The sequence below is a fragment of the Parus major genome, chromosome 4, assembly GCF_001522545.3.
Source record: "Parus major isolate Abel chromosome 4, Parus_major1.1, whole genome shotgun sequence".
Taxonomy (NCBI): Eukaryota; Metazoa; Chordata; class Aves; order Passeriformes; family Paridae; genus Parus; species Parus major.
Window position 1 is genome coordinate 1,419,332 of NC_031771.1, and position 23,255 is coordinate 1,442,586.

The window sequence follows — 23,255 nt, forward strand, 5'->3', positions numbered from 1 at the left end:
CTCTACCATCTCTGTGACATACCATGGCAGGATACTGTGACTGGGCAGGCTGCTGCTGGTACACAGATTGCAGCAACAGCTGCTGCTGGACCATCTGCTGGTGCACTGCTTGGTGATACTGCCAAGACAAAAAAGAGCTTTAAAAAGTAATGATACCCCCTCAGAAATAAGCAAGTATTTAGTTAATGCTTCTTCTGACTGCCACATGTATGACTCCACAGCGTTTTTGAATTAAGATATTATATTAGCAAAAACCAGCTTGCAATTCAGTCACTGCACTTCAATCACTCTGGTAGGAAGCTTTTTCCTTCCCCCACTCCCCAATCAATTCTTGACCAAAAATCCATCAGATTTTATTTTTAGTAATTCAGCACCTGGTGCACGTACAATCGGGTACTGCAAGCATAACATCATCAGCCATAATGACTGCTAACATTTACCCCGAGCTCCTTTACACATGGGTAAAGCCTTGAAGTCACAGAGCAGTGATGCAAAGCAAGACAGAATTCAGGGTCAAACTGCAAGAACACAGCACAAGGCAAGCAACTTCCTAGGACAAACATGGCAGGGCCTATGAAGGGACAAAGCAAGAGTAAGAAGGGATAGGTGTTCTTTTAGCTGGAGAAGTATAGGCAGCAACAGCCCAAGTGTTGAACTGGCACGATTCCAAGGGTAATGAACATACACCATGAGTGTCAGACACTTGTCTAACAGATCTGACTGTACCTGCTGGATATAAGCATCCTGCATGGTGGGCTGGTGCTGCAAGTGGTGCAGCTGCTGCAGTCTCCAGTCTCCCTGCTGCAGCTGCTGGAGGACCCTGTGCTGCTGTGGAGTGGTCCCTTGGGACTGTGAGATGTCTTGTCCATTCCCTGGTCGCGTGGTTCCTGTGACAGACAACACTACTGACATCCAGACACCTCAGCTTCAGCCAGAGCCTTCCCTGGCAGGTTTTCACCTCAAGCTGACACTGTCTGCCAACTTCTCTTCCCACTATGACCAGATTTCTTTTAGATTTCTTAAAATCTACCAGAACACCTGGTAGATACCTAGTCGATTTCTTTAAAAGTAATTCCAGGCCTGCAAATTTAACCATTTCCATGTGCAAGATGCTGGAAGCTTCCCCGGTCTCATGACAGCAAGCTGGGTTCCAGACTTCTGCTTCACTACCACTTAAGTTACACACTGCAGGACCTCAAACCCCTATCTCAAAGCACACAGCTTCACATGCATTCAACACAGACCTATTTTGAATTCTTTTCTTTAAGGAAACTATTAGCTCATCCATCAAACTCCCTTCAACAGAACATCTGATCAATTTTACCATTCACTTTCTTTTGCAACTTTTAAGAGACAGGTACTACCACACATTTCTCTCTTGTATAATGTGTTTTATATTCTCAAGTCCTCATCTGTTCCTGTCATAACAGAAAAAGCTTTTTCAGATGGATGTTACATGGACACCACCTGATAAAAAGTACTTATATCTGGGACATATTCTGTGGCCTTCTGAGACTTTTCCAATACCGTATCTGAAACTACTCTTCCTTTCCTGCAGCAGACACTTAACATGTATAAATGTCACCTATTTGTGTGAATATTTACCAAAACTCTTTCAGTATAAGAAAAGGAAGAAGGATTTTTCAAAAACCCCTTTCACTCAACTGAGTCTCCCCTTACTCCTCCTGAATCCACAGTGCCATGTGGAACAAATCTGTCAGTTATGACAGAAGTGACATGGTTCCAGCCTACAAACACCACCAACATATTGGTGCTATCTCATAACTTCTTGAGAATATTTCTCTTACTACAAAAAAACCCAGTTTGATACAGAAGGGCTCTGTACTTTCTGTGCATTATTCCCAAGTCAAAACAAGCGTGAACTTTTGTCTGCAGTGGCCAAGCTCATTCAGAAACCAGTGTGAAGCACAAGGGAAAAGCACTCTCACTTCTCAATCTGCATTTAGTTTTTGTGGCCCCTCGAATTTACTACTCACTCATTTAGAGTCTTTCAGAAATGACGAAGATTTGGTTTTTGGTATATAAAAATAAGACTGATAAAACTGAGTTTTACATGTTATGTCTAGTGGAGCAAGAAGAAGAATAGAAGCACAGTTCCTTCTTTATTTTGATCCATCCTTACACATTAAGTTACCTTTTTGCCCACGATGAGCGAATTCCCCAGGAACTTGTACTTTGACAGGAGTTGCTGAGCTCTGGATCGCCAGCACGCTGGGAGGGGCAGTGCTGGAATTGGCCTTTGGTCTTTGTCGTGGTGCAATTGAGGTTTCTGTTGGTCCAACAGCATCTGTTATTCTGAAAGGGCAATTTTTCCCATATAAGGTACTTGAGAAAAGGACAACAATTTCTACTTCAAATCTGACACGGTACAGCTCTTAGTAACTGAGTTATGTCTTAATCATTTCCACTCTACTTCTGCACTGCACAGATGTTAAAATTTGTTTCCTAAAACTCCAGTCCCATACTTGAGTCCACCACAACCCTGTAATTCCAAACAGGACTACTGTCCATATATACAAGAAGTAAGAGAAAGGAAAATATACGTTAGGTCAAATTATTTCTACTTCTACTGATTTATTATATTATTGTTTCTCTTTTTTTTTTTGCAAATGGAGCTGATAATTATAGCTGAATGTAGAAGAAACCAAGTCATACATGCTGGTAGACCCAAACCCAAATAACTTCCATTAACAAGCAATGAAAAGGTAAAGGATTTATCTAGTGGTGCCTCAAGCACATACACAGTAGATTATAGCAGTAATCAGAAGCATGGAGAGGAATTTCCCAGGTTTCTAATATATTTTTACTAATAAGAACAAAAAAGTGAATATTTTTCCATAAAAGTTTCAATTTGTCAAAAAAAATAGCAAAACCCACTTCCCTTCAAAATAATAGTTTCTCTCCCTGGATTCTCAGTAAAATGAGAAAAGTTAGAGTGGAATCCAAATAGACTTGAAGCTCTTGGGAACAGTTTATCTAATAATTTCCACTGTGGCAATATTTCATTTATTAACAAGCATATGAAAACAGACTTTAAACAAACGTGCAGCTTAGTAACATTAGAAGAAAGACAATGTACAGTCACATCCTGTGCTCACCTTGCTTTTATTTGGCTTTTTCTAGCAGCTGCCTCACTAGCTGTCATGGGTTCAGGAAGAGTTGAAGGGACAGGAGAATTCTTGGGAAAAACAAATTTGAATAAATTAAAAAACCAAAATCCTGAAAGAAAAAAATTCATTCCATATTGAAGAGGTATGCTTGGATTCAAGACCTCCACGTTACAAGGCTTCATGCAGAACTCCACAGCTGTAGATTAAAAAGGGTTTAACTTCACAGTACCTCTATATCCTCTCCAAGTGTTGCAGAAGTGAAGTGGAACCTGACTGGTCTGACTCTTTTTTCAACTGCTTCACTTCATTTACACTGCCAGCTATCAGCACTAAGGTACGTGTTCTCCAAGCACTTTTGTGGGACTCCACAGAGACTTACTTCAACCTCAATCTCTAAAGCAAAGCCCAGTCTTCTGAAGAAACTGTTCTTAGCACCCTCTGCTCTTCCACCACAACACAGATTCCAGAAAACTGTACAGTGCCAAAGCTTCGATGGGCTTGTACCTTCCCCCCACCTCAGTCACATTCCTGAATGAATCCCACATCACCTAGACCCTGTTTTACAAGGAATATGGCAGTTTGGGGTGAAGGAGGAAATCCATCATCTCTAATGGCAAATGCACATAATGAATGCAAATCTCTATCTGGTCACAAGTAATACAAACAGCTCATTATCAAGTATTTCAAGACTTCCTGGTTTGTTTTAGTCTGTGTTTCCAAAAGGCAACACTCAAACTTACTGAGAACCTCCTTCTACAATGATAAAGGAAACAAGGAATTCAAAGGGATCTCAGAAAACTCACTTGTCTGCCTCTGAAGACAGACATTACTACAACCTGTTGTAAATTCAGTTTTGAGATGGATTGCTCTTGATACTTGTCTTGAGACTCACTTTATAATACTCAGCAGTAGCTAGATGTCCCCAAATTCCATTGCACTGCAGATGTCCTTACATCTGTGAGGCAAGAGATGTCAGAGAGCAAGCTCAGACCCCCATGGAAAGCAAGGGTAAGAAGGCAGGCTGCCTCAACTATGGCTCTGTTTGCTTTCCAACTCACAATGCATTAACACAACTGCTAAGGATGCCTAAGTGAAGGGTTGATCCATGCTCTTGACACTCCATTTACAACATTAAGCCCTCTGTGGTCATCAATGTTAATACCTGAAAACTTCATACTGATTTTATTAAGAGATAACCGATGGCTAAAATACTAAGCCAGGTACTGGTATGGTATCAATACAGTCCATGAAGCTATGCCCTCAAAATTAAGAGCATATTTCGTTTACAGAGAGCTCATATCTCATGCACACATCAACCCGAAGTGTTCTCTGCTCTGTGTTCCACTTAGGAGCCAGGCATGGCAGAATTGATGTGATCTCTCAGCTCATCTGAGAGACTTCTCAGTACTACCTACACTGTGATACAACACACTGAAAGCAGAATTGATGTGATCTCTCAGCTCATCTGAGAGACTTCTCAGTACTACCTACACTGTGATACAACACACTGAAAGCAGAATTGATGTGATCTCTCAGCTCATCTGAGAGACTTCTCAGTACTACCTACACTGTGATACAACACACTGAAAGCACAGAGGGAACTCAAGAGTACTTACGTTAATATTAGACACCGGACACTCCTTTTTGGCAATTTTAAAGGCAAAGTAAGATACTTGAAAGATATCAGGTCTCTGCTCTTGATCTGGTTCAAGCATATATCCTGCAAAAATTGATAAGACTTATCACTGCTAGATTACAAAAAAGCCTGTTGAGACAGTATGCTACCAGCAAGGAAAAAATCCAGCAGTTACATTGAATCAGCTTTCCACCCTAACCGTCATCTACGCTGTTATCTTGGGTTTGAGGGAGTTTTTTAATACTTTTTGTAAAGTCAAGTAGTTTACAGGGTCAAAACCAGCTGTAGAACATGTATGCTGCTTGATAAGCTGACATTGAGCTGTGCAAAAGGGAGCTAAACTGAAGCAGGAATTAGTAATTGCAGAGAAAAACAACACAAAATCAACTCACCAAACTAACATATTACAAGATTAAAACAGAATTCCATGTAGCTACAATGAGATTGACAGCTCTTACTGTTTAATGCTAAGACTTTTGTCTGTAGGTTTCACTGACTGTGAACAATTTTGCATATAAAAAACCACAGTTTAATGAATAAAAGGACCTTCCCCTGACAAGACATACAATTCCTGATGCTCCCTCTCAAACCTTAAAAATCCTAAGGTTCTAAAAATATGTCCTGCTATGAAGCAAATCAACAAACGATGATAATAAAACATCTCACTTTTGATGAGCAAGGTGAACTACACTTGCCAAATGCTCAGTACAACAGCCAACCTTACACATCATTTTACAAAAAAAATCCTCCATAGGTGGAAAAAATCATTTTGGACAGATCCTAGAATTTTACCCAAAGCCATTATTTCATGTCCTGTACAGTTCCACTGCAAGTTTAAATTTCAACAGATTTTACACAGTAACAGATTCCAGCACTCAGTTGCAGCACCATGACATGGAAGCAGGACACTCACTGAAGTGACTTCTGTCACTGGATTCTGAAATGAAAAATTCATGGGGTAGGGCATGTTCAGCTTGTTCTTCCCCAGCCTCTGCCTTGTAAAAGAGCAGAGATGAAGCCACAGTCCCTGAAATACCTTCCACGACCAAGTGCAGCTTCTTATGACTTCCACTCCAAATGGAAAGAAGGGAAGTTTACATAAGGAAGTTTACATTCTGCCTCACCCATATACATTCCATGTCAGTATTGCTCATCCTGGCACAGCCATCCATTGAATTAAAGAATCTGCATTCATACCTAGGAGAAAGGATTAAAACCCATACTTTTCTAAAGAAAACCTAACACTGACAGAGGAAAGTACTTAAGTAATTTGAAAATTCATCTTATTTTGTCACTACTGGCAGAAGACAAGTGCTTACCATAAAAACAGCTGTTTCTCAATTATCAATGTGCACTCAAAAAGTGCTTTGGATTTGGTATGGCCTATTATATAAAACATAAACTACATGGTCAACACATCCATAACTTAGAGTTACAAGAGCTCCTATTCAAACCTTTTGAATTTTTCATATGCTGTCTGTTTCACTCTTTCAAGTGAGGCTACTCTAAGTTGAAAACAAAGACAATATGCTGATGATGACTGCAAATATTAGTTCTCACATCTCTGTGCCTCGCTAACAGATGAATCACAAGCCTCAAAGCTGTTTCTTGGCCAAAATTTTCCTTCACACACTTGGTGCTGCCAAACTTTTGCCAGAGTTTGTGTCTGACACTTGGGGTTGCACAAGATTTTCCAGACTTTTGTTCAGGTATAGATCATACAACTACAAATAAAATTCTCCCCAGTGCAATAAACCTCAGCACACTGATGTGGCCACGCTAAAGCTGCACTTCAAATTTCTCTAAGCACAACTGTCCAACTTGGACAGAAAATACTCTCAACACTCTGACCCTTCCACAGAAAATACACACTTAAGGGCACAAAGAATGAAAAAATAGAGCTAAATAATAAATACAAGCAGTCTCTGAATTCCCTCTATTCCTTTGGGATTTATGGACACCTAAGGAAAAAAAAACATCCTTGAGCCCCAAAGAAACGAAAAGGTTCCTTGAGCTTCAACAACTCTCTTGGGGGACTGAGAGGCACAGCTGAACGTGGCAGGTCTTGACAGCAGTGGTGCTGTGCTCTGCTGGCTTCATGAGATGGAAGAGCTGCTGCCAGGGCCTGTGTACTTACTTATCAAGCAGTGAACGCTGTGGGAGTATCGCGAGCCATCCGGGATAGTGAAGTTTCCATCACAAATGGCAACCTGGCTTTCTCCAAAGGGAAGGGAAAAGAAGCACAGCTTATACAGCAAGCAGCCCAGTGCCTGTAAAACAAACACAAGCCCTGTGAGGGGAGGAGGGCCAGCCTGTGCTACGACAGGGCAGCTCTAGCAGGACGCTGCACCCTGGCTGCAGTGCATGTTCACACGCTGTGCAGGAGCTGCACTTGGGAACACAGCTGACGTGACAAGCTGATGGATCAAGAGCAGCTCTAACAACACTTGCTCTTCCATTTCTTCCTGTAGCAAACCAAGTACAAAACCAGAGTGCACCAAGAGCTGCATTTGCAGTGTAGTATCACCACAGATATCACCATGCTGTGCACTAAATTGCTTTTTGTTTCTTCTCTGCACATCCACTAATAAAAACACCTTTCTTGATCATGCTGGCAACAGGTTTCCCTAAAAAAAATCACTGGAGGCTATCAAGCAGAAACTAGAGCCAATTTAAGACATGTTCTAAATCGCATCCCTCTTCCTTTAAACTAAAAAAGAATCAAACATGGGATTAATTTTATTTACAAAGATTTAACTACCCAAGGTATCTCTACTGTTCTGTGTTCTATAGCTGTCCAACGTAATTAATCTTCCAGTAATTAATTTTTCAGTCAGTCAAAGCTGGTTTTAATTCCCCCTTCCTTAATCAGTCCCATACATCACACTATCCAATCTTTTGCTTACCCAGATATCTGCCTTGGTAGTAATTGGCTTTCCTCCATACAGATTGATCATCTCAGGAGCTCGGTATGATAGTGTAGTGTACCTAGCAACATAAAACACAGAGGACATAGCTAACAATCTTGTCTCAGAACTGAGAGGCTGCTTTCCCGATCCGCCATGCACGCACCAATCACACGACTTTCAGACATGCACCTGGAATTACTGTCTTGTGTGACCCAAGTCATTACTGCATTTGCAGCATCACAAATAATACCTGGAGCAGCAGTATGACCTGTCATACACCAGAATAAGAATTAAGTCAGGTAAAATTTGCTCTTAGCATTACTCCCCCAAAGCACAGACTTTTGCCAGAGTGCCCGTGCACACGCAGCCAGGCACCTGACAGGGGGTAACTGCAGAGCCCTACAAGGGCTCTCCCTATCTCACACTAACTTCAAAACACTAACACCCCAAAACAACTGCTAAACTGAGAGCTCAAATACTTCAGAGCTGGAAACAGCCTGTATCACTCACTTCATGGCTTGAAAACAAGCAGCCTGTATTTACCCCTCTGCAGAGTTAGCCCAGAAAGGCAAAACCAAAATAATACATGCTTTCAAGAGTGTGTCTCAGGGATGTTGAAATATTTTTCTTATCAGCTTTAGGAGAACAGACATGGACCATACTCTGCAAATGAGACTCTATATTTATCCATTGCAGGGCTTATTTACATCAGTTCTTGGTATCTTAGCAAGTATTTGCTTAGCAGTATTAAAACAGCACAAATTAAAAATATCCAACACCTAAAATGGCCAGGAGCCATTTTTGACACATATTTTTGAACAATTTACTTGCACAACAACATGCTTTTTCCCAACAGTTTTATTTTAAGAATCTCAATTTTGAAAAACAATCTGTGAATAAATGGAAGAAATTTTATCAAATAGATCCAGTCTTTTACTGTATTCACACCAAAATAAATTCAAGATCAGCCATTAATTTCAATTCATTAGTGATACATGCACACCACACTATAATACATGGAATTTCTATGCAGCACAGTCATTGCTTATGACAGATCACCTAAAAGTAAACTTACTTTTTAATTTCTTCTTCTACCATATTAACACCATCTTTTTGAGGGTTCAGGTATTTGTTAGTAGCACTGCCAAAATCACAGAGAACGTAATTCCCATTATCATTTAACAATAGATTCTCCACCTTGAAAGAAAGTCAACACACAAAAAGTAGGTTAATCCAGAAGCATTAACTTCCAGGTTAAGCATGACTCGATGTTCTCACACACAAACAGGAAGTTCTCCAAAAAATCAACTGCTAAACTTCATTTTAGCAATAAATAATGTCCGAGGGTTACAGTTTTTTTACAGCTCCACCAACAGCAAGCTCCCATCTAGAAACCTCCTGTATCCTCAATCCTTTTCAAGCAGATGGCTGATTTTAGCCTGGATTTCCTTACAGTGAAGGTCATACCTTCAGATCCCGGTGAACTATAGGTGTTTTGCACTGATGCAACCGGGCAACAGCTTCACAGGTGTCACAAAATATTCTCATTACTTCTGACTCGCTGAAGCCTGTCTGCAGTCGCTGGTTCATCTGGTTCACAACCTGCCCAGCTAAAGAAACAGGAGAAAATTCTTTCACGTAATTCCCATCGAGTACAGAAGTAAAGACCTAGTTAAATGCATTAAGCCCACAAATATGATGCCAGTATGTTTTCCACAGTTACTGTATTTGAGCAAATCAAACCTGCTTTTCCAACTGCACACTCTTGTATTGCCCTAAACGAGAAGTTATTGGCTCAAATGAAAACAATCCTGTCTGGGTGGCTGAAATGTTTTTGAAACCAACCACTGCAAACACAAAAAGCATCCATCACACCAATATGTGACCTCAAAACTGTCTCTTGCTCTAGGATCCCAAACCCTGTCAACCAACTGAGTTCATGAATTCATTCTCTAGACACCCTCTCTGTCTTTCTGGGAGACAAAGGAGGAAGAAAAGGGAGGCAGGGAAGGAAGGAAGCAAACAAAGCCCTGAACCCATCCTCCAAGGACAAAGATCTCTCCATTTTCAGAGGCTACTTTTAAGGTTGGATATCAATACACTCCTGTTTCTAGCAGTAATTTTACCAGACACCACTAAGCTCTTTGTACCACAATGCTCACCACACACTGAGATGAAGTGGGATTCTTGCAGAGACACAGCAGGACCTTGATGGGCACTCTGTCAAACAAGGATGCTTAGAACACCGAAAGCCAATCACTGTCAAATGATCAGACAGCTGACATCCATGGGGCTATTCACCAGGATCATTAGGGAAAGAGTACTACCAACAAGGAGTCACAACTGAGCTCCCACAAAGGTACAGAAATTCACAAATACAAGCAGGGTAAAGGACCAAAAATGCAGCCTTATTCATCACATACTCCTTATTCCATTCCCCAACATGTACATTAGGGTTGTCTTGGGCTCCTCGTGGTACAGATTGCACAGACTGTAATGCTCACTGCTTCTGCAGCAAATATACCCCACATACACCTCAGCTCAGTATTTGTTGAGCAGTATAGACCATGGGATGGGTTCTTTCTAGGCTCAAAGTATTTACTTGGTACTTGCAGCACTTAACCCAAGTAATTGGTGATACTGGAACAACTTTCATCTCATACTAGCAGCACTAAGTCTCCCTAGATTTTAAACCAATTCCACAAGTTAAACTCACTGGCAAGTTTATTCCACAAATATGTGACCTGGGGGGAAAAAAAGCCCTAAACAGACAGTCCCTGACTTAGGTATTGTTTCAAACAAAGTTACATTGTCTAACAGAAACAAAGGGCTAACATCTTTTTTGGACAGCACTATCAACCTTTATTATGCCCATTTGTAACAAATCACCTGTCAGGTAAAGCTTCTTTCATGTTGTCATCTAATAGCAGAGGGAGAGGAGTGGTGAAAATTTGCTGATGTTCCCTATCGAGTTGTGTTCCAGGTAACACGTTATTTAGCACCACCAGCAGAACAGCACAACTGCACTTCATACCTGGAGAATTCATTTCCCTGTTTGTAACCATACTTCATTATGAAGCTTTGTGGAACTTTTACATTTTGCCCAGTGCCTAGGTAAGGTAGTAAAGCCAACAGGAAAGAGAAAGGAACTTGCTGGATTCCAGCTGTGACACACAGGTGTTATCCTGTTAGATTAAGGAAGTTTTAAGTAAAACCGCAGGTGATAGCACAAACATTTTCCTCTGGAAACCTAGGCAATGACTCTTACCTCGACAGTACTCCATGAGGATGAGCACCTCCCACACGTTATCACTTAGTGAGTTGACAGCACAGTCCAAATAGCTCACAATATTCTTGTGCCCAGATAACTCCTTCTGAAAAAGAAAATGCACATTACACTTCAGTACTGGGAAAATAAAGAGCCATTTTCAGTTGCTGCTGCAGCACTGGAATAAATTGCTTCTGCTTGGGAACCAGATGTACTGACCAAAGAGAATACACACATTGGATCTGAGGTATCAAATACATATTTGAGTAATCCCTTCAGAAATTAATGAGACATGAACCTAAAGCCAACATTAGCTTCTGTAAGTCCTGGTGTAAAATCAGGACCACAGGATGGAGAGCAAGAGGTGTCTAGAAACACCAGAGAGGCATTTGATGTGCGTACACTAGAAACCAACACATTCTCCAGTTCCAGCTAACTTGGCTCTCTTACCATGATGGTGATTTCTCTCTTGCAGATGTTGAGGTCTGGCACGTTATTGACACACATTCGCTTCAGGGCGCAGCGGGTCCCGCTGGGGGTGCGCACCAGGAACACAGTTGAGAAGCCACCTGGAGAACACAAGTGCAAAAAGAAGCAGCTGCTTGAGTTTCTTGGTATTTCTCTAGTCAACAGCACTACATGCTAAGTAGTACAACAGTACAACAACAGAGACTACTTCTGTCATTGAGTGACCAGTCACAAACACCTCAGAAGTTAAATATTGGTTACCTCAACCTATTTCATTTAAACCAACTATTCATGACAAAACCACCCAAGTCTTACTATTTTCTTACAACATTACATGAAAGCATTAGAAAAACATTTTCATATTCAAATCAATTCATAAAGCACAGAAGAACTACGCATTGAGACATCAACCCTGCAGCACTTAACAGTCATTCAAAACTCTCAATCAAGTCAAGGTACATTAATTCCCTAAACCCACATTATAATATATAAAAAATAAAACATTTAGAAAAAGACTTGAGAGACACTCTACAAGTCATGTGACTTTTCAGGTTAGCTTCAATAGCCTCCCTGGAGCCCCAGACACCATAAGCAAGTAGCCCTAGAGACCTGTTTTTATTTAAACCACAATGAATGTGTGCATAGTAGAATTAAGCATTTTCTTACAACCAGTCCTACCAGAAACATCCTCAGTCCAATAGTGGCATGAACTGGGAACCACACAGTTGAGCCTACTTCCCAGTATGAGGTTTTTTTTCTCTCTTCACTGGTAGAGAAGAATCAAGGAGGCAGGAAATACACAAGTGAAACAACCTACACAGTAAGTACTTCCCAATGCTCAGGAAACCCAACGCTCTGCTGTTTCAGCTGCTTCCTGTTAGTCCTGCCTGCTGCTCAAGGAGGCCACACTGGCATCACCTCAAGGCTCACATGCACAGCTTTCCCACAGTTACAGGAAATCCACCTCACAGGAGGGCTCATGTAAATCCCAGCTTAAGTGCTGTCTGATCCCAAGCCAACCAGCTCCACAGGAATTCTGTACTAGGGCAGGAGCTCGAGTACATCATCAGGACACAAATATGTGAATTAAAACGATTAACTACTCAGATAATCAGGCAGCCAATTGAAATGCACACTTTCATGGTACCCAGTAGCACCTGCAAGCTGTGTTTATTGAGTATAATGTGCCTCATTTGATGCAAGCCTCACACGCTTGAGCAAACAAGCAAGTAATCACTGCCAGTCAAGAAGCTAAATTTCATTTAATAATTTCTCTTGAAGATTAAGTATTTATTATTTCTTAACTTAATTCTCATTTAGTCAAATGACATGCTGGGCTATCAAAGCAGAATTACTGCCAAGTTGAATTCAACAGCCTCACCCTAGTTTATATAGGGCCTTCCTAAAATATCCACAGGACACCCACTCTTAACAGCTCAAATTCTTGGCACTGAACTCCAGCTGGGACTGAAATGATCCAAGAGGGCTCCAGCCTGGGGAATTCTGCCAGAGTGATATGCAGACCTTCATTAACAGAAGTGTTTTTGTACTCTCCTCACAATAAAGCTACCTGTTTTTTAAACACTAATATTTGACCAAAAAAGATGAAGCAGTAGTCAGATAAAGCAAGAGACTCATGATTATAAGGTAATAATCACTTCTTGACTTTTAACCAGTTTTATAGCATTGAAATTCTCTCTGACTAGCAGTAAGACGAAACAGAACTCCAGATTTCAAGTTTTCCTGTGCACCTGTTCTGATGTAGCCTGAGCAGACGTGTGTAGGTAGAGCCATCAGTGGGAAGCAGAAAAAAGCCCGTAAATGCTCCGCCGAGTGCTGCTCTTGCCATTAGGTGGCGATACGAGCCAGCAGTTGAGCCCGAGGGACTGAAAAAGCGGACCTGGGGCTGTTTTGGCAGGAAGCACACCCCTGACCTCGAATGGTTTGCCATCAGTAAATACCACCGCTATAAAAATGCTTTCCTCCAGGAGACAAGTGGCACAACCCTGAGCAAGACCCGACTAGGTGAAGTGTCCTGCTATCAGCTCGTGGGGCTTTCTCACTGCTCCCCTTCCTGTTCTCCCCCCATCCCAGGGCCCAGCGTGGGGCTCAGCTGCTGTCTGGTGTTCAACACAACAAGGAGCTTCATCTTTCAGTCTCTTATTTCCACCAAGATCACTCCAAACAACAGCCACACTGCACTTGTCCCTGGAATGCTTCGTAAGAAGCCTCTCTACAGCATCTATAGTTATGTAAGCCAACACTCAGCAGAATTAAACTCCTTAAAAAGCTCACACACCTTGCTTTCCTTGAACTGTCTCTCTGTCACCTTAACTACGTGCTTTTGGGATCTTATGTTGATTGTTCTTAATGAAATTCTACATCAGCCACACGTGTTTGGTTTTTTCCTATGTGTATTTAAGGTCAACCTTGACTAATTTCACAGGCTGCAACATGCCATTTACACTTTATCATGTTACATTCCCCAAACTCCAACCAGGAAAGAGCGGAGCTGTCAGAATTCTAACTACACTATTTGCTTACTCAGGTAAAACAAAATGAGGCTGAAAAATCTTCCAGGAACTTCACCATCTTTCAGACTGCCAAGAGCCATTTTGTGGAGATGGTCTAGAAACATTTTAACAAAGATACTTCCGATAAAGTTAGGCATATTACGTATACGCAGACAATGCTGGTTTTGAAATAATACCCATTTTTTTGAAACATACAAAAGCACCAAATGCTGTTTCTCCAAGCAGTGAATCCCTTGACTACTTATTCAAATCTCAGACAAACACCACAGAACTTCTGGCACAGAAGGATTTTACCTCTACAGTAACACACAGCAACCACCAACCGCATCTCTAACAGCTGAAACAAGAAGGGTAGGTATTACACTAGAAATGGTTCCTTACACATCCTTCACAACTCGGCTGTTTCGGAGAGGTGACTGAGTTTTTAACATCCATTCCCATTCAGACAAATAAATACTCAAATATATGTTTTGATAAAGCTAATGATTATATAAAATTACATTTTCAGATACAGTATTTACAACTGCTTTTTCTGTACATTTCAGTCATTCTGAAATGAACGAAAGAATGAATGAAAGTCATTCTGAAATGAATGAAGAAATAAATGCATAAACAGAGAGAGATCCTAGTCAATCTCATGTGCCTACAGAATATTAAGTTGCAATATGAATATACAGTGAGGTATGTAGGAACTTCCTCAACAACTCAATATAATCTTGTGTTCAGGAGGACACTTTTTGAAGACATAAAGCCATGGAGCTGTGAGCCCTAAGAGGGTTCCAAGGGCAACATGACTGCCTCCATCAGAGCACAATTCCACACTGGCTTTACAGTCCCTGTGGAAAGCTGTTGTTAACAAAGCCCAACAACAACCTCAAGGATAGTTTATTTCTAATTTGAAGCCTGCTGCCAAGTGAGGCTCTCAGCTTCACATGACCTTGGTCAGGGAGATAGCCTCGTGTCCCTCACCACAAAGCTAGAGAAACAGGTTCAAGTGCAATTATTTCCCTGTGACCCGTTTACCCACACATATCCTGCTGACTCTCTTCTTCCCCAATTTTGCACCAAGACAGCCATCCATCCACACGCTAATTTCCTTTAAAATACCAGGTCAGGCTTTTTGGTGTTCCAGATTGAAGCTGTGCAGCTATTTTTGACAGCAAAACCTTTAAAAATGCACAGAATTGAAACACTTGAATTTCTCATCAGATTCCAAACACTGTGTGATTGTTGAGGGAGAACCCTTCAACTGGAACTTAAAATGCCTTTTACAAGCTTTATGAAATTTTTTTCATGAAACATTTAGATTTTGTCCCAAGTTTCACCAGAGAAGGAAGCCACAGTTATGTCTTCCAATTCCTGAAGGGCCTCCACATGAGAATATGAGGGGCTGTGCTACTACAGTACAACACAACTTCGTGCAGCAGCTGGTGGGTCCCTCATGCCACATGCCAGCTTCCACACTGTGGGCTGAGGAGCACCCAGTGTTCACCATCCTAGAACACTGCCACACTGCTTGCTCCAACACTGCTGCCTCAGTGCCCCTTCCCTGGCAGCCCTGAATATTCCAGACCCTGGGAAGGTGCCATCGTGCTGGGGGGCTGCCAAGCCAAACCGTAACACCCGTGTGTGTGTGCTCACTGCATCTCGCTGAGAAAGGGCAGCGTTCACTAACACCCATCACATACACACCTTGCTGTACATTTACATCTCTGCTTTTGTGTGCCTGCACACGGACATGGATATTTTAATGAAGCCTACCTCACAAGCCTCGGGCATGAACACAAGGCTCTGAGACACAGCTCCACTCGGAAGAACATCGGACAGATGTTGCTCCCATTCCCCAAACCAAAACCAGAAATAGCTCCCTACCCCTAAAATACTCCATTTCTACACACACACTTCAGTGTTCAGTATTTCTCCACTTTATTTTAAGCATGCAGACAATGCATTCCAAGGGACATAGCACTGCTCCCTTTCCCACTGCCCACACAAATTCCCACCATGTAACAAGCTGCCTATCAGGGCTAGTTTGGACAAGCAGCACTGTTTTTCTCAAATCGGCATCCGCTCCTACGGCAGCACTGGGAAAACAGCAGCTGTGAATCACATCCCAGCAGGACATCCCTGTGCAGCCACAGTAGCAGGTCTGCCACACACTCCTCTGCTAATGGCACTGTTACCCTGCCACAGGCATGTATGCTGGATTCCAGTTCTCCCAGCAGCAGCTGTGGGCCAGCCTCACGGAAAAGCTCTGACAGAAGCACCACAGACTGCCTGGGGGAGTCCAACACATTTAAGTTACTGAGCGAGCTGGGAAAGCTGAATTAAGGTCTGCTATAGACTTTTGTGAAAAGAGCTGTTCTTATTAACACCGGTGCACCCAAGGGCCAAACTCTTGATGCTTTTGATATGGCCCAGTGAACAGCAACAGGAACAGAGCTCTGTGTCCTGCAGTACAGCCCAGCATCACCCACCTGCCCCTCCATGTCCAGGTGACTTGTTAGCCATGCTTGGCTACTGCTTCCATGGCACCTTCTGCCTGACAGCCTTGGCTACTTGGCTGCTAGAGAAACATAAAACACCCATTCCCTAAAGCAGATACATCTCCTAACACACATGCAATTCCAGCAGTAATCTAAGCTTAAGGAAGATGAAAGATTGAAAAGCTCATTTAATGCATGCTTAAAAACAAACAAACAAAACCCCCAAAAAAACTAACAACATCAAAAAATCCAAGTATTTGACACACCCTTCAAGGAATAGATCTTATGCGCCCAAGACAAAAGATTTTATTTCTTAGGGTAAAGCTGATGCCTTATCATAGTCTGGCTGGAAAAAGACCAAATACTTCTCTGTATTTCTAATCAAGCTCCTTGAGAGTTTGTCACAACCACTGTACTACTTTCATGTATTACATCATCACCACCTCTCTTCACTGAAAAAAGATAATCTAATGCATTTACCTCTACAACTACATTTAACAGAAGTTTGTATTTAAGTCAAGTAATACTTCCTTTCCTGTCTGTAAGGAAAAGACCACAGAACACGACCAGCAGATCACCAACAGTTCAATTTACTGACTTTGAAAATTCCTGTTACCCTCTACTTAATCATCAGTGCTTTTCATGAGAAAGCTTTTCGACTTACCCAAGACATTGATAAGACACCTACAATGAGAATCCACCAGCACAGTTTACAAAAAAATCCCCAAACCCTGAAAACTTCAAACAGTAGTTTTATCTTTTACATGTCTTCCCCACCTCATGTCTTTGTTCACTGAACTCAGCTGCAGCTGCAACTTGGTCTGACCTGAAAACAGAGTGAGCTGAAAAACCACAACAATGACATCATCTGTGCATGCAGACAAACACAGAGTTTGCCATTCTACAAGGGTGAGGTTAAGAGCACAAATTCATTTTGTTTTATAGACGAATTTCAAATATCATTCCCTACCTTTTTTTGTATAAAACTTGATTTTAGGACCAGTATAATCAAAAAATCAAATATAGTTACCAGTTAGTTAAGTCAGTAGGTATATGATTATATACATATACATTACATGGCCAACGTGCAGATACCATGACTTTTTTGGAACTGAACTCAACTGTCATACCATACAGTTACCAACCAGTTGAGAAAACCAACACCATGTCTTTACCAAACTCACTCTCTAGCTGGTCTTTCACCTTCCTTGCAATCACTGCTTTAGCTGATTTCCACATGGAAGGCCAGCGTGCAGAGCAAAGCAGGGCTCTGCAGGCCCCTGAGCGGTGGCACGGGAACAAGGCCCCGCACACAGTGCCCGGTTCATGCTGCCCTGGCCCGGTGCCACCTCTGGCTGCCACACAAAGACAAGAGGCACCAGGCTGTGCAGACACAAACCAAGCCGTTGGGAATGCCGGCGGCACTTCAGGCTGAGGCACATGGCACAGCAACACTCTCTGGTTCCCTCCTCTTCTAAGACACCTTACACATATCAATTAGTAGGATGGAGCCCATGTCTTCACTGCTAGGGAGAGCCTGCAGTCTCATTCACCTTCACATCTGAGTGCAATTCACTGACCATTTCATCCAGGAGCATGACTAGAATTAGACTGACTGCTTGGAATTAGTGCTAAAACACCCAATATGAATAATTAAGGAGGAGTTCCATTACCTTACCTCATAGTCTTTAGCTGTCTGCAGATCCATATGTGTGTGTACCTATGTGCATGTCTAAACTCTGGCAAACCAAAGGAGTACGCTGATACAGACTTACCCGGACCAGTAAACTTAAAGTGCACAACATCTGAGATCCAAGCAGCTTACACCAATAAATAGAATTGTAAGCCATTTTAGGCAAAAATAATTCCTTGGCACCTGTATGGGGACAGGCAGTTCCTGAACCTCTATCTGGTACATGCTGAAAACATTTGAGCACTTCAAACTGCATATAAAGCATCTCTCAAAACATTGTAGCACTTCTGTGCTTGGGATTCCCAACTTCACACCCTAACATTTACAATTTTAAAAGATACACTGAAATTTCGTAACAGTCTAAGCAGCTTGATAATTTTAAATGAACAAACTATGCTGCAAGGGCAACAGGACTCCAGATAGCAGAGTCAAGATTATCAAAATCATTTAGTATCTCTCATATACCTCTCATGTTTCAAGGAGCCAGTCAACAGAGATAACTCAGAACAAGGCAGTTATTTATTAAATGATAAAATGATTAAATGACTGATCTGGGAACTCGTGGGTTTGGGGATGTCTCAGACAATGGAAGTGTTGGGACCCAACTACCGTCTAAACTCAAAGATGTCCCTGAGCAAAAGCCTCCTCTTAAAAATGCAGCTCTAAAACTTGAAGTCAGTTTAACAAAACCTCAAGTAATAAGCAAAGCATAAAACATCTAACAGAGAAATCAAATATCTGAAGAAAGCACAAAGCTGGGAGGATAATACTGTAAAGTCACACCAAGATGGATGGAACTTGAAGACTACAAGACTAAATCAAATAAGATGCAGTACACTGCTTCCTTTTGAGTTGCCAAAACAACACAAACTGGCTTTTCTATCTTCAGATTGCCTAGGGAGACTCTGGATTGCTCCTTCTGGGATCAATTTCTCCTCCTGTTGCTTCCACAAGTTCTCACAAAGTAAAAGCCAAGTGACAATCCATCTAAACTCACCCCAAGTTGAAGGTCTCAACTCTACAGATGCAGACTGTGCCACTGAGCTCTAGGGAGACATAGCAAGGCTCAAAGGATGCAATTATTTCATTTGCTTTTCTCCAAACAATTCCTTTTCCTGCACATCACACACAAACCACAACTGATCCCATTTCTAATGCTGACACACGTAATTGCATTCACTCTTCCTATTCTAGTCTCATGAACACAGGTATTCAGGTCAGGTTCTCACACACACATGTCATCAGAGTACAATTCAGCATCTTACATTCTTTAATGATTTATTTGCTCTGCACCACTTTCACAGTTTTATGCGAATTAATTATCCAGAACAAGAAAAAACTTGTTCAGCAACAATTTCTCTAAATAAAAGCACATTCAATTTTTCAACCTGCAGGAATTGCAAAAGAACATAAGAAAATGTCATATTAATCACTGACTTCCAAAGCTGTTTTTTGTTTCATAAGAAGCAAAATGCTGCAACAATTACTCATTACAACTGCTACTGAAAGACAAGATGCACAGATAAAAGCCACAGCCAGAGTAACAAATGTTTTAAAATTAGTCAGTTCAACAGAACTGAAATAAACCAGGAATAGGATCATGCCTATGTTTTGGTACATTAATTGGTAGAGACTCGCCTATTGAAGTTTCTAGGCACCACAGGAGCAAATCCACCCATTAAAAGAACAAGCAAGTTTAGAAGGAAACCTAGCATATCCAAGTCTGAATAACAACTCCTCAAGCCCTGTAACATCAGAATTCCTACTTTAGTTTTGCATGTGGCAGCTAGGCACAGCATGTTACAGAAGGCATGAGGAAGAAGCCATCACAGAGCCAGGATGTTCCCAACTCTACCTGTATCTTTTGTACAGACTCACGACTCAGGGCAAATCCTTTCATCTTTGTTCCTCCATCTGTGGAATGAAGACTCTCCCAAGATTGATGAAGCTCTTCACAGCAATACCAGCTTTGACACCTCTTGAACAGCAAGTTTAAGACTGCTCAGAGATGCTGACCCTCACCTGAGTCTCTACAAATCATTCCTTCAGTGCTCTCACCGCTAGCCTCAGAAGCAAAGCAGACCTAGTGACCAGTAAGGCTAAGGGAAGACTCTTCTACCTTTAACAAGGAGAACACACCAAGGTTGCCAATTTCCAGTTCCATTCGACAAGAATGCTTTAACACCTGATGCTCAAGGACAAAGCAGCATATTTTCTGCCATCAAACCAAAATCAGTATTCCTTATTTCATTAAGACAGTCCCCTAGGATCAAAGCTGGGTTTTTTTATTTCCACTTTTCTATTCTTCACCCCTCACTTTGCTGCTTTCCTCCACCCTGCCTCTATTCAGAAACCCAGTTTCACAGATGAACCCACCCATACCCAGGACATCCCACTGGAACTAGAAACAAGTAACCAACCTAGACAAGCGTGAGCAAGGAGCATGTGAATGTGGAGAGGCAGGGAAAGGTTCCTACCTTATTAATCAGGAGACAAACACTGAAAGAGACTGAAATCCATTCCCAAGACAACCAGAAAAGCAGGAGAAGTGGAATTCAGGCTCCTTTCTTGTCAGCAGCTAGACAACGATGCAGAGAAACACAGACTCTCTCCTTGGGGAAGAGCAAGGGTTTCAGGATCGCCTCACATCTCCATCAGCTGGAGCAGAAAACGCAGGACAGGCCGTCTCTGCCGCAGCGCAACAACAGCCCAGAGATGACGCCACCTGCACCAGTGGGACCTGCAAACTACCCTCAGACTCCAGCTCCAGGCATCACTAACAGGCAAATATCCCAAACACACCATGAAACAGCTGTTCGTCCAGCCCATCAACTGTTTTTAAACCAAGCCTATGAACACAAATGAGGAAAACCTTCCATTTCACAATAGATGCTTGCAAATCTAACAGCTTCTTTGGAGAAGGACGGCATCTGAAGCAATCAAGTTACCATCCGGCGAGTGACTGACCCTAGCTGTGCTCTGGGTTAGTCCCCGAGCTGTCACCCAGCTCTCACACTGCCCTTTGGCAGGCACAGAGCATTCATAGTGTCACTTAACACAGCTCAGCTTACAAACACCAATTCCTTCGACTGCGGCAGCCTGCTTAGCCAGAATATCAGAGGCAAAAAATAGCTGCAGCAAGTAAAATATAGCACAAGGTTAAGGAATTAGGAGAATGAAGACAAACAAAACACTGTAAACCAAAGCAATGCAAGAGACAGGCGGCACAACCTATTTGAGCACCTCCAGCATCTCCCCTCTGAACCAGAGGTGATGAATACTCAGCTGCGAGCGAGACACCCGTCCAAGAGCACATGTGCACATTTCCAGAGCAAACCAACATGTACAGCTGGAAAGGCAGCTGAGCTCACACAGTTAACATGCTTATGCAATACCACATGCTCCTTCCCTGCTACAAAAGCCAAGCGGGGCGGTGACTGTGCTGCTCCCTGGACACTGAGCCCCATCCCTTGGTGTTAACTACAGCACTCCATGCACACAGACCCACTGGAGGACCCCTTTCCCATGGGAAACACATAGGTTTACTGACGGACAGCTCTGCCACTACCCTAACAACAGCCCAGAGAAACACACACCCTCTGCCCACAATTACTGGTTCCTAGTTAATGTGTGTCTGAAAAGGAATTCTACCGCTTTTATCCAACAATTTGTCTTTTCCATGCTGACATGCAAAACACTGAGATGTTATAAAAAAAAACAGATTTTCAGTTAAACCAGTAAAGCACACCAAAAACACATTAAGATCCTGAGCAGCTTCTTTCAAAGCTATGCCATGTCCTTCTCAGACACAGCTAACATAGCCTTCATTCTTCCATACTGCCTTATCCTGTGAGGGTGTCCAAGAGCTTTCTCCTGCAACCCATCTGCACACATACCCTCCTCCTATGACTACTGTAACATTAGCATACTTTACCAAAATCCAAGGCAAGTAGAAGGCAGATGCACTGGCACATGTCTTTCCTCAAAATTTGGCAAAGGAAAGATGGCCTCAGTTTGTGTGTGATATTAACATGATACTGCTACAAATCAAGCTCCTTCTCCTGCAACCATCCAACTCTTGGCCAGTAGCCTGAAAACTTAGCTCAGAATTACTAGGTTCCCAAGTACTTCCTCTTTATTTAACTACTTCTGGCAACACAAAAATTAAAGGGATGACATTCTCAAAAGAGAACACGACTGTGTGCAGTTAAGAGAGGTGTAACACAACCCGTCCTTATACACACGATGCAGGAACGAGCGTCCGCAGGGCATGCAATGACTAATAAATGGATAATCAAAGAGCATTAGACCACGTGTCCTAGGAGCTGAACTTGGCCCTAGCTGTACAATGGATGCCTTTGTCAGCCTACAGATGTTTCCCAACCTGTTCGTTTCTCCACCCATGTCCCAGAGGCACGCAGGAGCCCTGGGGAGCACAGCAAGAGCCACTGCTCTGCCCAAGTGCCACCACAGTGGTCACACACCGTACTGTGACCGAGCTGGAGCTTTCATTCAATAGCTACATTATGGGAAAAGAGACATTTCCCTGCCTATTGGTGTAATACAAGGGTCACACACTAATGCCCAAACTGCTTTTGGTTGGTTTGCCTGCTCATTACACCGAACACAGCTACATGCTGCACTAGCCAAACACTTCTTTCATGCCCTGAGTCCCAAAAAAATGTCCCCACATGACAGCACAGGCTCCCTGTCTTTCACCAACCACAAATCAAAAGCTGGTCTAGGATCTTAGCACCTTCCAGTCTGCAGATACACTTGGTGTAAGGCAGCTGTGACTATTTTGGGGAGTGTAGAAGAGATTCACATGTATTGTATTATACTTTCAGCCAAAACAAAAGTCAGTTTCAAGTACTCACTCTGCTTTTTCTCCCTCATATCTTGAAATGGAACAAATGGTATCTGCTACTCCAATATTAGCAAAGCAAAACTGTTTGAGACAGAATGACAGGCTTGACCTTTACAGTCATGTGCAAACAGATTCAGAAATGTTACACTCTGGAAAAAAAACTGACATGACCAAATCCAACTTGAATTCCCCAAGTTAGTTTTCCAGACAGCCTTCCAGCTCATAATCCACCTAAACAACTGAAAATAAAACAGCAGCTTCCG

General features: G+C 42.2%; 1 protein-coding gene across 2 annotated transcripts in view; it reads right to left on the bottom strand.

Moving 5' to 3' along the window:
• BMP2K (BMP2 inducible kinase) overlaps positions 1-23,255 on the bottom strand; it is a 47,994-nt gene that overhangs the window by 19,271 nt on the left and 5,468 nt on the right. For both annotated transcript variants that reach the window (XM_015623963.3, XM_015623962.3), the window contains exons 2-12: positions 11,395-11,513; positions 10,945-11,050; positions 9,144-9,286; positions 8,752-8,873; positions 7,674-7,755; positions 6,905-7,037; positions 4,748-4,851; positions 3,120-3,199; positions 2,156-2,316; positions 727-887; positions 23-118 (exon numbers count right to left, since the gene is read on the bottom strand). In XM_015623963.3, coding sequence (XP_015479449.1) covers positions 23-118; positions 727-887; positions 2,156-2,316; positions 3,120-3,199; positions 4,748-4,851; positions 6,905-7,037; positions 7,674-7,755; positions 8,752-8,873; positions 9,144-9,286; positions 10,945-11,050; positions 11,395-11,513 — 1,307 coding nt within the window. The remainder of the gene's footprint in view (positions 1-22; positions 119-726; positions 888-2,155; positions 2,317-3,119; positions 3,200-4,747; positions 4,852-6,904; positions 7,038-7,673; positions 7,756-8,751; positions 8,874-9,143; positions 9,287-10,944; positions 11,051-11,394; positions 11,514-23,255) is intronic.